The 13,501-nt window shown below is 34.6% G+C and overlaps 1 protein-coding gene across 1 annotated transcript in view; it reads left to right on the top strand.

Moving 5' to 3' along the window:
- LOC135075102 (protein singed wings 2) overlaps positions 1-13,501 on the top strand; it is a 66,744-nt gene that overhangs the window by 46,791 nt on the left and 6,452 nt on the right. The window contains exons 5-7 of the mRNA XM_063969440.1: positions 5,428-5,585; positions 9,022-9,195; positions 12,721-12,879. Of these exons, the coding sequence (XP_063825510.1) occupies positions 5,428-5,585; positions 9,022-9,195; positions 12,721-12,879 (491 nt within the window). The remainder of the gene's footprint in view (positions 1-5,427; positions 5,586-9,021; positions 9,196-12,720; positions 12,880-13,501) is intronic.

The raw sequence follows: 13,501 nt of genomic DNA, 5'->3' as shown, positions 1-13,501 counted from the left end.
CAAAATCACATTTAAACGTCGTTTAAGTTCTATCACCACCACGCCACGTAAGGTAGTTTTAACTTTTTAGGAGATTAGACGAAACGACACGCGTCTTTCGATTCTCTATCGAATGGCATCAAAGTGTCAAAACCGCCAAAATGACTTACGTGGTGAAAAGAACATAACCGACGATAAGATAGGTACCAAGCCAGCAGCGTTTAACATGTTTGTATTTAGTGTACTCGGGTTGTAATCAGAAGGGTAGGTACTTAGTAGAAAGCATTCTGTGTTCAGTGAGGCGCGCAGATCGGTCTGACAGCGTAAGATACGATTCATAAAAATAAACATCCAAGTAAGCAGCTACTATCAATGAATATGGGCGTTCCTATTTATTTCGTGGGAGTGACACGTAACTTATAACCTTATTAGATTTACGTAACGTGAAAAACATCTTATCACACGTAATAGGTACTTTTTTTCTTTTTATGTCGTTTATTTCGAACTCATATTTTATGTAAAACTACTTCTTAATGGATCTTCGTTACCTACAACCAATTTTTCTCCTCTTTTTAATTTTTTTATGAAAAAATTGTTAAACCAATTCCTTTTAAGAGCTTATCTCGCATTCAATGTCTAGATTTGTCCATCATTCATCCCATCCCCTCCAATTTTAAATTGTAATAAACGTAGTTTAAAACGAATTCTAAGGCTGAGTTGCACCACCTAACTTTGACCGTAACTTTGACGATAACCGGTGTTTTTTGTATGGATTTTGACAGATTTTTGACGTTTGTCAAAGTTAAAGTAAGATGGTGCAACCCAGCCTAAGAATACACAAAATGAAGCTTAATAACAGTCCACAGTGTGAAAATGGAATCGGGTACCTTATTGTCATATTGTTTAATTAAGTATAGTGTTAACTTTCAATACCTACTCAACGCTAAATTTCATTGCATCCATAATGTTACAAGAGGTGGTATGCAAACCACCATTGATATTTTTACCGTAAAATTGCGCAGACTTTAGAAAGCCGGTTTCACACCTATAACACAATAATTCTTGTAAATTGCAGTATCTACTGTAATACAAAGTGTACATAGTTCTTTCAACTCACGAAGGCGAGTGAGCTTTACTTGTGTGTGTACGTGTATATGCATTATGCACATAACGATAGTGTAATGTCTTGTCGTGGTAGAGCAATCTATACTCATATTTGGGACATGTAAGATCAAGTGCCGAGAAAAGGGCCTACGTACCAATTTAATTTAAATGTTTGCGAGTACTAAATTATAAGTCAATACGCGTGATACGCGTATCTTTTCCTCAATAGCTGAAATACGGTCTATTTTGAAACTAATATTTTAGTAGGCTAGACCCTGAGTACACAGGCAACAATTCGTCTAAGTGGCCGCGCCTATACAAATACAAATGTTTGTGTCGACCATCGCCCTAATTAAGACTTACCTTTTAGAAAACAATATTTTGGTTTTTCTTTACCTCAAAACAAGGCTAAGAATCACAACAATACCTATTATACTTCGGGTGTAAAGCGTTTCCCACTCGCACCAATGTTTGAAATACATACCTCAAGTTCGTACTTGAGGTAGGTACACGTACATAAAGTATACCTACTCGTGTAGATACACTTTGTGAACACGTTTAAATAGTTTAATGCCCGATCACCATCAACCCTTAATTTTTAAGTGACTCTTATGAAACAAAATTCACCATAGGGGTCACTTAAAAATTAGGGATTGCAATGCAGCACTCTATTGATTTGCCTATATTACTCGTACACAACGCATCGGAAAATAATAAGTTACTTTTAGACGATGAAGATACTTGAAAATTCAGGATTACTATTGCTAACCAATAAAATTACGGTCGGCCCCCATACAAGAAACGTGTTTTAGGTGTTTTTCACTTCTATTTTCTTATCTCTCAATAATAAATTAAAGAGAATGTTCACAGCACAAATAAGTACAAAACCAAAATAGTAACGTTTTTCCAAAGAGCAAAATGAAACATCCCGTTACGTGCCTAACATCATTGAATAAACACAAAATACACTGAAAGCGTCTGTTATTTGCTTAACACTATTATCTCTATTAAACCGTCGTGTAACTGCTCCGGACATCTGACAAGGGTGATCTTTATTAACAGCAAGGAAAATCTATGGTGTTGAAAATAGAATTGATAACTTACAGATAAAAAGGGTCTAGAATAGCATTTATTTCCGTACTTAAACGTATTGAGTCTTAATTTTACTTATGTCTTCTCGACCAAAATACCCAGTGGTATAACTACATAAATTAAATTCTCTCATTTGCCGTTTGGCGCAAAAACAGTACTTTTTCAACTCGTTACAATCATTAACCAGTAATACTACAAATATGTTATAGGTATAAATAGTTAGACAATTTCGTCGTCTAAATAGTTAATAACTATGGACGTGAAAAAATAATCACACTCCCATGGACGTCGGGTCTCACAGACCCCTATCTAAAATTCTTCTTATTTTCATATCTGAATTAATTTGAATTTATTAAAGAGTTGATATATATCTAATAACTATTAATAAAGGATTTAGTGGTAAATGTAATCAAATTTTAACCATAATTTAATTACTTTTTTGCAAATTTAAAAAACTTAGACAATTTTCAGTGTTAATTGACTTGCCATCACATATAGGCTCCTTGATTACAGTCGATTATTAATAAATGAAAGTAATATTTTTTTCCTTGCTAATTAATAGCCATGTAACATAAAAACATGAATAAAATTTCTGAAGGACCTAAATTAAAAATTTTGACAAGGGTTAAAGTTACTAAAATTATACACAGTGGCCTAGAACACTAAAAACAGATTTTCTCTACAGGCATGTGTTATCTTTCTTTGAGAGCTTTGATAGACAAAATGTACACTATTCAGAATCGGAATCTGCAGCAATGGTGAATTCTAAGACATCTAAACTCAAAAGAAGAATCGTCTACAAGTAATACCTTACTCCTGAAATGTTCTTTAGATAGTTGGGCTAATAATATAGCTGATGTACTCAGATACTTTCTGCCATTAAGTATTCTTAAACTAGAGCAATTTACTTAATATTATAATAATATAATATTAAAAAATTATAGTTGACAAGTCACATCCATACAAGTATGTTTGTATGGAAATTATAGTCATCGGGTCTCCGAGACCCGGACAAAATTTTGAATGGTTATTACTCACGTAATAAGTGCCGGAAGACGCGACTTTATGCCTCCTCGGTCCAAATACAGTTAAAACTGAAGCTACTGAGATAGTCGAGAGCAGCACGTGGCGGGAAGGTGTTTAAACCGAGAAATTGGAAAGGGGGGTGGGCCTCTGAGACCCGACGTCCATAGTTAAAGGTTAATTGAGAAAATATTGCGATTACTTTAGTATTTAAGAATTCTATCAAGATAAGTCCACACAGGTTTTGTAAATTTCCACTTTAGCGTTAGTTTACAAGCTGAAATTTTTATAAAAATACTGTGAAAACGATTTAAAAAACATTTATATCCTATAGCATAGATCCTTGGGCAAATAGTTATCTGAGAAAGTTTTTAGATTTAAGCATTTTACAATAAGAAATCACAAATTAAAAGAACGTGAAATACCCAAAAATCAAAGTGATTTTTTCACCAATATTCTTCCTTTATTCAACATAAAAATAGCTCAATATAATAAAACAACATCTTCTTTAAAATATTTACTTTGAAACGATATTTAATTCATTGTTATTGTTTTGCTATAAACATTTGAAAACTATTAAAAAACGCCGCGCGCGAATCATTTCCAATGATGCCTCTTGAAACGCCGCGCTTCGCGTAAACGCTCTTAAACTGGGTCAGAACTATACAGGGTGACTGGAACTGAACCCGCCATAGCTAATACGCGTATAGAGGAGGTCATTTGCTAATTATTGAACCTTACTTTCTATGTCTAAAGTTTTATAGTTTAGGAGATATGTCAATTTTTAAACTTTTTCAGATTTTTCCGAAATTTGACCTAAGAACTGCTTAATTTTTTTTTCTCGCGTGATTTCAAGTTTTTTTTATTAGATATTAATATAGAATATTTCTTTATTTAAATAAAATAAATTTCTGATCCAGATTATGATTGAATAACTAGTTACGAGCCGCCAAAGTCTAACAAAAGTACAAACCACGATAAAAAATTCTACTTCGAATTCGATTTAAAAAAAAATAATGGTGATAATGGATTGCCAATAATCTTAAAAATATCTCTAGCTTCTCTTCTTTCCAATGATATATCACGCGTTGTAATTAGATATTGAAATTTGACAAAAATTCAAAGTTTATGGAAGAAAATGGAGTAATAATACAAAAATTATCCATACAAAGTTGATTTTGAATTTTTGTAAACTGTTTTCTTCATAATGTGATTATGATTTTAAATTAATTTTTCAAAAAACACACAAAAATAGGTATGAGACTCAGTATAGCACAAAATATGAGATGTTTGAAGAAACTTTGTATGGATAATTTTCGTATTATTACTCCATTTTCTTCCATAAACTTCGAATTTTTAATAAATTTCAATATCTAATTACTACGTGTGATATATCATTGGAAAGAAGAGAAGGTAAAGATATTTTTAAGATCATTGGCAATCCATTATCACCATTAGTTTTTTTTTTAATCGAATTCGAACTTGATTTTTTTATCGTGGTTTGTACTTTTGTTAAACTTTGGCGGCTCGTAACTAGTTATTCAATCAGTATCTGGATCTGAAATTTATTTTATTTGACTAAAGGTTTATTCGATATTAGTATCAAATAAAAAAATCGGTTAAAATCATGCGAGAAAAAAAATTTAAGCCGTTTTTAGGTAAAATTTAGGAAAAAGTATAAAAATTTACATATCTCCTAAACTATAAAACTTTAGTCATAGAAAGTAAGGTTCAATAATTAGCAAATGACCTCCTCTATACGCGTATTAGCTATGGCGGGTTCAGTTCCAGTCACCCTGTATAATTAGGTCATTACAGTTGTAATTAACACGTGCCACGAATTTTTAGGTTTTTTGACTTTGTTGTTCTTCTCGTTTCCTTTGATTTCAATTTCTAACAGTAAGAGGAAATCTCAATTCAAGTTAAAATTGTAATGGAGCAAAAGTACTTCTACGTAATAAGCAATGTAGGTGTACACGTGTTTCACACAGAGTGTGACGTTTTTCGATACGAGCGTGTTGCGAAGGAAAATAAAACTAGATTTCAGTAACATCAATGTTTTCAATTGAAAATTACTCTTATTGAGAAAAAGGAAATCTGTTAAAAATATACCGCCTTAATAGAGCGGTACCAATATTTTCAATAGTAATTCTAAGTAACTTTTTGTATGGTGTGCCCATCCAGTTCAGATTAATTTGTTCTTACTATAACTTCTTCTTATGTTTTTAGATAACCAATGGGACTGCAGTGACGGAGGACTGGACTGGCTAGCCATGCAGGACGAGCACAGTGCAGCTAGAAAAAGGATCGTAGACTACGAGCAGCTCGTCTGCCACCAACAGCTGTATAGAGGGAAACCGCTGCACAAAGTCATGGATATTATAAAGGTAACCCTTGTGTTGCTCTTTTTCAACGTGTTAGAAATGTCACTTTTGTTGTTTTACGATTCAAGTCAATGAGCACCATACGACATATTGAACGCACTTCTTCGTTGATGTATACCAATTCTGGCTACAAAAATTCGGACTTAAGGTCCGAATTGTTGTATTAATGAAATCTTTTTTCAAAACAAGAAGAAATTTTACGAGTACAATATTGTTTTCATAAATCATAAAGAATAATATTTGTAGCAATAAACGCTGGTTCCTCTACAAACAAATTAAGTATTTAGCAAAACAACGCTTACTTTAATTTACTCGATATTTTTCCTTGTCATTAATTGGAAACTCAGCCTATTCAAAGTTTAATAATGCTTTATTAAGTTTTGCCTGAATTAAACTAAGCAGTAACTGAAACGAAGGAACAACTAAGAACTTAATAATATTTCTTGGAATGTCATATTATTTCTGTTACATTTGAAGTTACTACAGTAATCATAAATTACTCTCGACCGTATTCACAAACGATACTTGCAAATCGAACGCACAACGCACAGCGTTGAATAGAGCTCTGTGATTGGTTCGTGTGTCACCAATGACATACCAAACATCTAAGCTTAGTGGGAGACCTCATAATAATGCTTGTGAATACGGGTGTCTGTTTTTCTAAATTTTATGAAATCTGCTAACGAATAAAACTGTGAAACTGGATTAAAAATATACAAGAGAGGAATGGCCATAATCACGTCTCCATCAAAACTCTGTGTCTGCCGTATTATTCTTCGACATAATTTAATTATGAACCCCACAAGACATATTTTATTGGAATTTGTTATAATTTAAAATCTATTTTATAAATGAAAGGCATTTCGCCAAGTGACAGAAGCCACTTTTGCACAGTTTAAAGACGTATTATTCGGATTTTGGTGAGCGTTTTAGGAGATGAAAAAGACAAGAGCAAAATTTTAATTTTAAATGTTCAAGTTAATTAAATCACTGCAAAAATCCCGACTAGAACATTGATGGTCAGTGTTGTTTTGTCTAAGATTCACTACCTAAACATTTTTATCGTAACTTGTAACATAATGTTCCTGTCTAAAATATGACAGTCCAATCTATCTAACACCAAGGGATTTTCTTGGCACAAAACCTACACACGTTTAACCTAGTTTTGCTTTTGGGAATTTCAATTCTGTGGCTATCTAAGTAGAAATCGGAATTTGGCGTGAAACAAACAAAGAATGTACAAAATAAGTAGTAGGTACTTAACTAAATCTCTACTGTACTTAGGTAGGTATCTGAGTAGTCTCTAATTATACAATTCATGGAGATAGATTTCAGAACTCTCTTGACTGTTGAGTCTATTTATTTTGGATTTATTGACTTAAATCTTCGATCATTCCAAATCCAGATGTTGATTCTAATCTTATCTTTACTATCTCGAAATGCCAATGAAAGGATTGAATTGCCTGCCCACTTCACAAGATGTCTGAATTTTACAAATAATGAACATGATCTATTTAAAAACATATTATGTTGTGTAAAAGTTATTTCAAGTATTTTTGATATTGTAACACATAGAGGCTTGTGAACCCTCAATGTTTTGTAATATTCTAATTTCAATATGATACAGGGTAAGAGATCAGATTGACGAAAATCTGAAGACGATAGCAATTTCACGAAATTAACTCCCTTTTCTTTCTATTGTGCCCGTACCATGGTGCCCGTACCTAGTTAATATGGTTATGTAATCTATGAAAGTACAGGAAAATTAAATAACGTGTCATTCATACGTGACTCTACTATACATAATAAATAATTTTATCGAACGGAAAAGTAGGTAACAGGTACTGCGGTATATAAAAATATTAAAAGAGGTTCGACTTTTACCCTGGAACAAAAACAAATAATGTAGACTTCGAGGTGTGTGCAATGAGGGCTATCGTTTTAGCGCTCACCAGTTAGCGGCACTGTAGAGTAAGGTCCTGTCACTTGCTAGTAGCGAAGACAGTGGCACCAACTGGTGAGCGCGAAAGTGGTAGGAGGACTATCGTATTTGCACTCATCAAGATGGCGCCACTGTAGAGTAAGGTCCTGTCAATCGTCAGGGGTGCCAACTGTTAAGTATAAAAACGATAGCCCTCATTGAGTTAAATGTTTATAATTTTGCCAACCATTCCTTCTCATCCTGTATCTATACGTTGACATAACCAATTAAAAGGTTCTCCTCGTGAATGAGATGTAATACATAAATAAGGCGTAATTATTCACCTTCATCAAATTGTCAGCACTTGAGTTTATTGGATCGCTCGGTACTCAGCGAAATGAGCTTTAGGATGTGAGAAATAGACTTTAAATTTGTTTGTATAACAAAAACCACCTCGCTAGGAATTATTTCGTTGTTTACAACACGAGCCTTTTGAGCATTCCATGCGGGCCCACAAATCTCACAGCTCATCTTGCGTTGCGCGGAAAATATACAGATTCCGCTTTTATTATAATACAGTAAGTTTCAATATTGTGTGACTTTCGGTATTTTTCTGTCCTCACTGGCTTAATAATATTCGACTCATTGAACCCGGCACTTTCTGCTCGGAACTATAACTTTATACATATAACATTTAGTTGCGTCCGTAAATATGTTTTTTTATGCATAACAAGGCAAGTATTTGATCGCAATCGCACCTGGTGTTAAGTGAGATACAGTCTGGGTGGAACATATCTGCCCTGTAAGTAGGTACATATTCACTCTCGCCTTGAAAAGGCCCAGATTATAATGTCTTCTTTTTCAGACACGTTTACATGACTTTTCGTATCTCAGGAATCTTAGTTTTGTGCTTAGTTTACTCAACGTAAAAACCTTGTCTATGTTTGGAGTAAGCAAAGGTACTTTCTAGCATAATGTGAACCAAATCTTAACAAGCACGATTTTAGTCTAAGGAACAGTTGTTAATAATAAATAAGGTATTACTGTTGTTACTCAAATTAAATTTAACACAATGAAACTTTAAGCTATAGGATTCCTTTTGTAATACTTTTTCTTAATATCCAGTGAGCCAACGTCCTTGATTACCATCCATCAAAATTGCTTTTGTCGGAAGACTGACTTTCCTACAAAATGAAACATTTCAGGAAAGAAATAAAAGGTAGTGAAGAACACTAAACAATATTACGAGTATATTTGCGAGTATTTCGACGATGTTTTATGAAAAGAAGTAAACTTATTTCAGAACGACACAATGATGACTTTTGTTCATGATTTTTCTCCAACAATATGAGTTTCTCCCTTCACAACCCGTACTGTCAGCATGGAGAATGTCAAAAACCGCCATTAGCCTCTGGTAAATTAGAGAGGGTCGTGCTCCTGCTGTGGTGACTAAATAAATGACCTGATGATCGATCGATTGATGATGAATTCTCAATCACAATAAGCTTATTTTTCCAGACAATGCACCAAACGTGTCCAGAGCCATGCGCATGCACCATGACCCACGTCGTGTCCGACGCAGCAGGGGCCGTCATTCCGCTGATAACCGTGAACTGTGCCAGCAAGCAGCTTGCAGCGCCGCCGGCGTCGCTGCCTCCCAACACCACCACGTTGCGACTCGAGGGCAACAAGGTAAAATGGTACGAAGTTTCAAGGATTTGCGGCCCACGCTAAATGTCGCGCCCAGAGCCCTGAATAATCGAGTCGCAGATTATATCTTACTTGGAAGATGACCACAGACCATTGGCAGCACCTGAGAAAGAGTGTAATTAAATAAGGTCCTATATTTTGTGTTTGACCTGCCGCCATCACACTTTTAAGATAATCTTGAGCAACATTACTCATTTCTGAATACACATCCAAAGATTCTAAACCGTTCTCGACTGCAGCGATATGGTGGTGGGTGGGTGGCACAGTCGCTACAGTCTTTGGTTGCAACAAATCAGTGGTTGTTGATGATAGTAACCAATAACCATGAAGCATTTGTCTTTAGCCTAAAATTGATCTTTTTGCGGCACAAATGGTTTATGCTACCATATGTAGGGTAGAGAAACTCATACTTACGAGTATAGTGCCATGAAAATATGTACTAGATTAGAAAGCAGTTAATCGTTATCCCACTGTCAAAACGGTCTGCGGTCTTCTCGTAACAGCACCTTATCAAAACCGCCACGTAATTACGCCCATATTATACTTCGGCGGGAAACGAACAAGCGCGGCAACCACGCGTGTTTAGCGTCGGCCATCATACATTTTACGTTAATTGGAAAACTCGTGAATCGGAAATCTTGTATCGTAGCAATAATCGTCAACTTTAGTATTAAAATTCTTGAATTTAATTAAAACATTGTTGGGATCGTGACCCATACTTGTCGCAGATCAAAAGAAAATTCCTACTCTAAAGAGTAAGCCAGCTTTTATACAATTTTAATCTACAAAAGTCTCAACGGTTTCTGTTAATAAATAAAAGCCTTACAACCAAACCTTTAGATTTGAATGCTATTTCCATTTAAATAATAATTAAATTTCCTCGACTTGTCCCCAAAAATCTAAAATCCATTTTAGGTGTAAATAGAAAGCTGACAGTTTCAGACCATTGTTATTGGCAGTTTCGAATTACATAACAAGATGAGTTGGGTTTACATGATTAGTTTAATATTCCATTAATATTAATAATGGTCACTAAAGTTATGGTCCATTTGAAGCGGACTATAAAGTATGGAAAACATTTGATGAATAAATGTGTGAGGATCATTTCCATTATAGTTCTTGCAACTCACGAAGGCGAGTGAGCTTTACTTGTGTATGAATGTGTACATGCACATACGATAGTTTAATGTCTATCAAAACTTTTGAAAAAACGAATAGTAGCGAGCCACCACACATGTAAAGCTCACTCGCCTTCGTGAATGTAACAATACTATACATAATAAGTTCTACCTACTTACTTGATTTTGTAGAGGTGGAGTCATGTTAATGAGGGGACACGATTTAGTTACCACCCATAATCCATAGGGGATAATTACTCAATTAGTTTCAAGTTACGCAACATACTAATTATAATTTAGGCTTCGCATTAGGATCTGCAGCTTATACTTTTTCTAGGAAATGATACCTAACGCCTAATTTGTAACGTAATAATTAATAATGTAATATACTAATAATCTTCATCGTTAAGGAATACATATAAACCAAGCTTTTAAGCACAGCATTCTGGGAAAACATAAATCCCATCAAAAACAATACCTACTTGTCAAAAAAACCAAGTCTCGCAACTCACTTGTTCTACGGTAAAAAGTTGTGAGATCCATGTAATACCAAGTCCAGGCCAGGAAATCTTTAACGTTTTACATAAATTATTGACTTGGCCATCGCACTAAATAATTTAATTTACACGTGTTTTCATGCGATGGCCAAGTCAATATATTTATGTAAAACGTTAAAGATTTCCTGGCCTGGACTTGGTATTTACATGGATCTCACAACTTTTTACCGTAGAACAACTGAGTTGCGAGACTTGGTTTTTTTGACAAGTATTGTTTTTGATGGGATCTCATTTCTTTTTGTATTTTGTAAACAGTTCTACTTTTTTCCTTTTCGGTACCTTCTACTTATTGTATATGTATATCTAACCAGCAACGAATTTTCTTAAAGTCCTCTCTCTGACTTATGAAATTTTCTTATTTTTGTAGGTAGCCTTCCGTTTTTTCTGGGGGCACAGCAGTGCCCCCACCAAGTCGAGCAAAAAAGCGGCACGGCCGTACCATCCTTTTCTCGAAGCAATTCAGGCCATTTTCGACCGCCTGTAACTTCGTCGTGGATAAAACTAGTAGGCTGAATTTTCATTAGCTATGCAGGCATTGTAAAGACACGGTATATTTAAAATTTCATTCAATTTGAACCAGTAGTTTGGGAATTATAACGGATCAAAGTTACTTAATTTTGTCACTCACTGACTGACTGACTGACTGACTGACTGACTCACCGATCATCAAAATTCTAAGGCACTTCTAGCAGACCTAGAAGCTTCAAATTTGGAATATAAGTAGTGTTTGGTGTATGAATCAAGGAAAAACTAAAATTTGGGGGCACGGTAGTGCAACCGCCAAGTCGAGTAAAATTTTTCAATTTCGGTCCAGTTTTCTAGATACATAACTGCTGTCTACAAAATACAAAAAGAAATGAGATCCCATCAAAAACATTACTTGTCAAAAAAACCAAGTCTCGCAACTCACTTGTTCTACGGTAAAAAGTTGTGAGATCCATGTAATACCAAGTCCAGGCCAGGAAATCTTTAACGTTTTACATAAATTATTGACTTGGCCATCGCACTAAATAATTTAATTTACACGTGTTTTCATGCGATGGCCAAGTCAATATATTTATGTAAAACGTTAAAGATTTCCTGGCCTGGACAAGTATTGTTTTTGATGGGATTCTCTTTTCCGGTTCTACTTCTTGAGCTGAAAACTGGACCGAAATTGAAAAATGTTACACGACTTGGCGGGGACACTACCGTGTGCCTTTATATTTAATTTTATATGATATTACAAACTTATTTAGGTAAGTAGTTAAATATTTATAAAACTGGACCGAAATTGAAAAATTTTGCTAGACTTAGCGGTTGCACTACCGTGCCCCCAAATATTTTAGTTTTTCCTTGATTCATACACCAAACACTACTTATATTCCAAATTTGAAGCTTCTAGGTCTGCTAGAAGTGCCTTAGAATTTTGATGATCGGTGAGTCAGTCAGTCAGTCAGTGAGTGACAAAATTAAGAAACTTTGACCCGTTATAATTCTTAAACTACTGGTTCAAATTGAATGAAATTTGAAATATACCGTGTCTTTACAATGCCTGCATGGATACTGAAAATTCAGTCTTCTAGTTTTATCCACAACGATGATACAGGGGGTCGAAAATGGCCTGAATTGCTTCGAGAAAAGGATGGTACGGCCAGGTACAGGTACAGAAAATCAATTGCATAATTTAGTTTTCTACCTTTATCTTTAATAAACCTCTTCATTTCGTTCAATAATAGGTAAAGAAGAGTAAAGGAGAAGGAGAGAAAATTTGGGATAATAAAAAAATCAAGTCAGTATACATAGTTAGATTAATTTAATTAAGCTTTTAAAGTATTTTTTCTCTTCCACAGATAAACACAATACGGTCTATAGTCCAAAATCCCCAGTACAGAAAACTGGCAGACCTCGTGCTGGACAATAACAGCATATCAGCTGTGAAAGAGCTGGAAGGATCTGAGTGGTTCACCACGTTTCGCGTGCTGAGTCTCCGTGGGAATCTGCTAAAACAGGTGCAGTATGAGACTCTATAACTCTATTACAGCGGTTAGTAGTTATTTCGGAGTTACGCCAAAATCTAGGAAATCCGTAAAATTAACTCAAAGATACATCTTACTCGTAAAATTGGGTAATAAATAAAATATGATCGCACCAATATTTGAAATTTTCAAGAGATCTCTCCTCTATTAACTAATAGAGCAACCTAACTGAGTTGTACAGTACGAAGACGTTGTTGCTTTTATTGCTCAAAAGATCCTAAATATCGCATAAGCCGTTTGAAGAGAAAATTGAAAATGGATTTTCCTTTTATAAGTATGAGACCAAAATCTCGCATTTTAACTCAAAAGGATCACAGAAAGATAAAACTGTAACCTTAAGATTATTTACTCACACATATATTTTTAAGTAATAATAATAAAATACTTAGGTGGTTACAGAATAGTAGCCCAAGAAATCGTTTTAAAACATTAAATTCGTCTACCTACTTGCCTAATTACTTAAACTAACTATTACTTATTCGGGACAGAAATAGCTAAATCGGCACCTTGCGTTTCGACATAAAGGATGATTGCGTAGTTGCTGATGTGAGCTAAATACCTTTAAACGATCTTGATGACTTAACAACAGACATAC

This window comes from Ostrinia nubilalis, chromosome 10, assembly GCF_963855985.1.
Source record: "Ostrinia nubilalis chromosome 10, ilOstNubi1.1, whole genome shotgun sequence".
NCBI classification, from domain to species: Eukaryota; Metazoa; Arthropoda; class Insecta; order Lepidoptera; family Crambidae; genus Ostrinia; species Ostrinia nubilalis.
The sequence above is the reverse complement of the archived record's forward strand: the minus strand, read 5'-3'. Positions and strand labels throughout refer to the sequence as shown.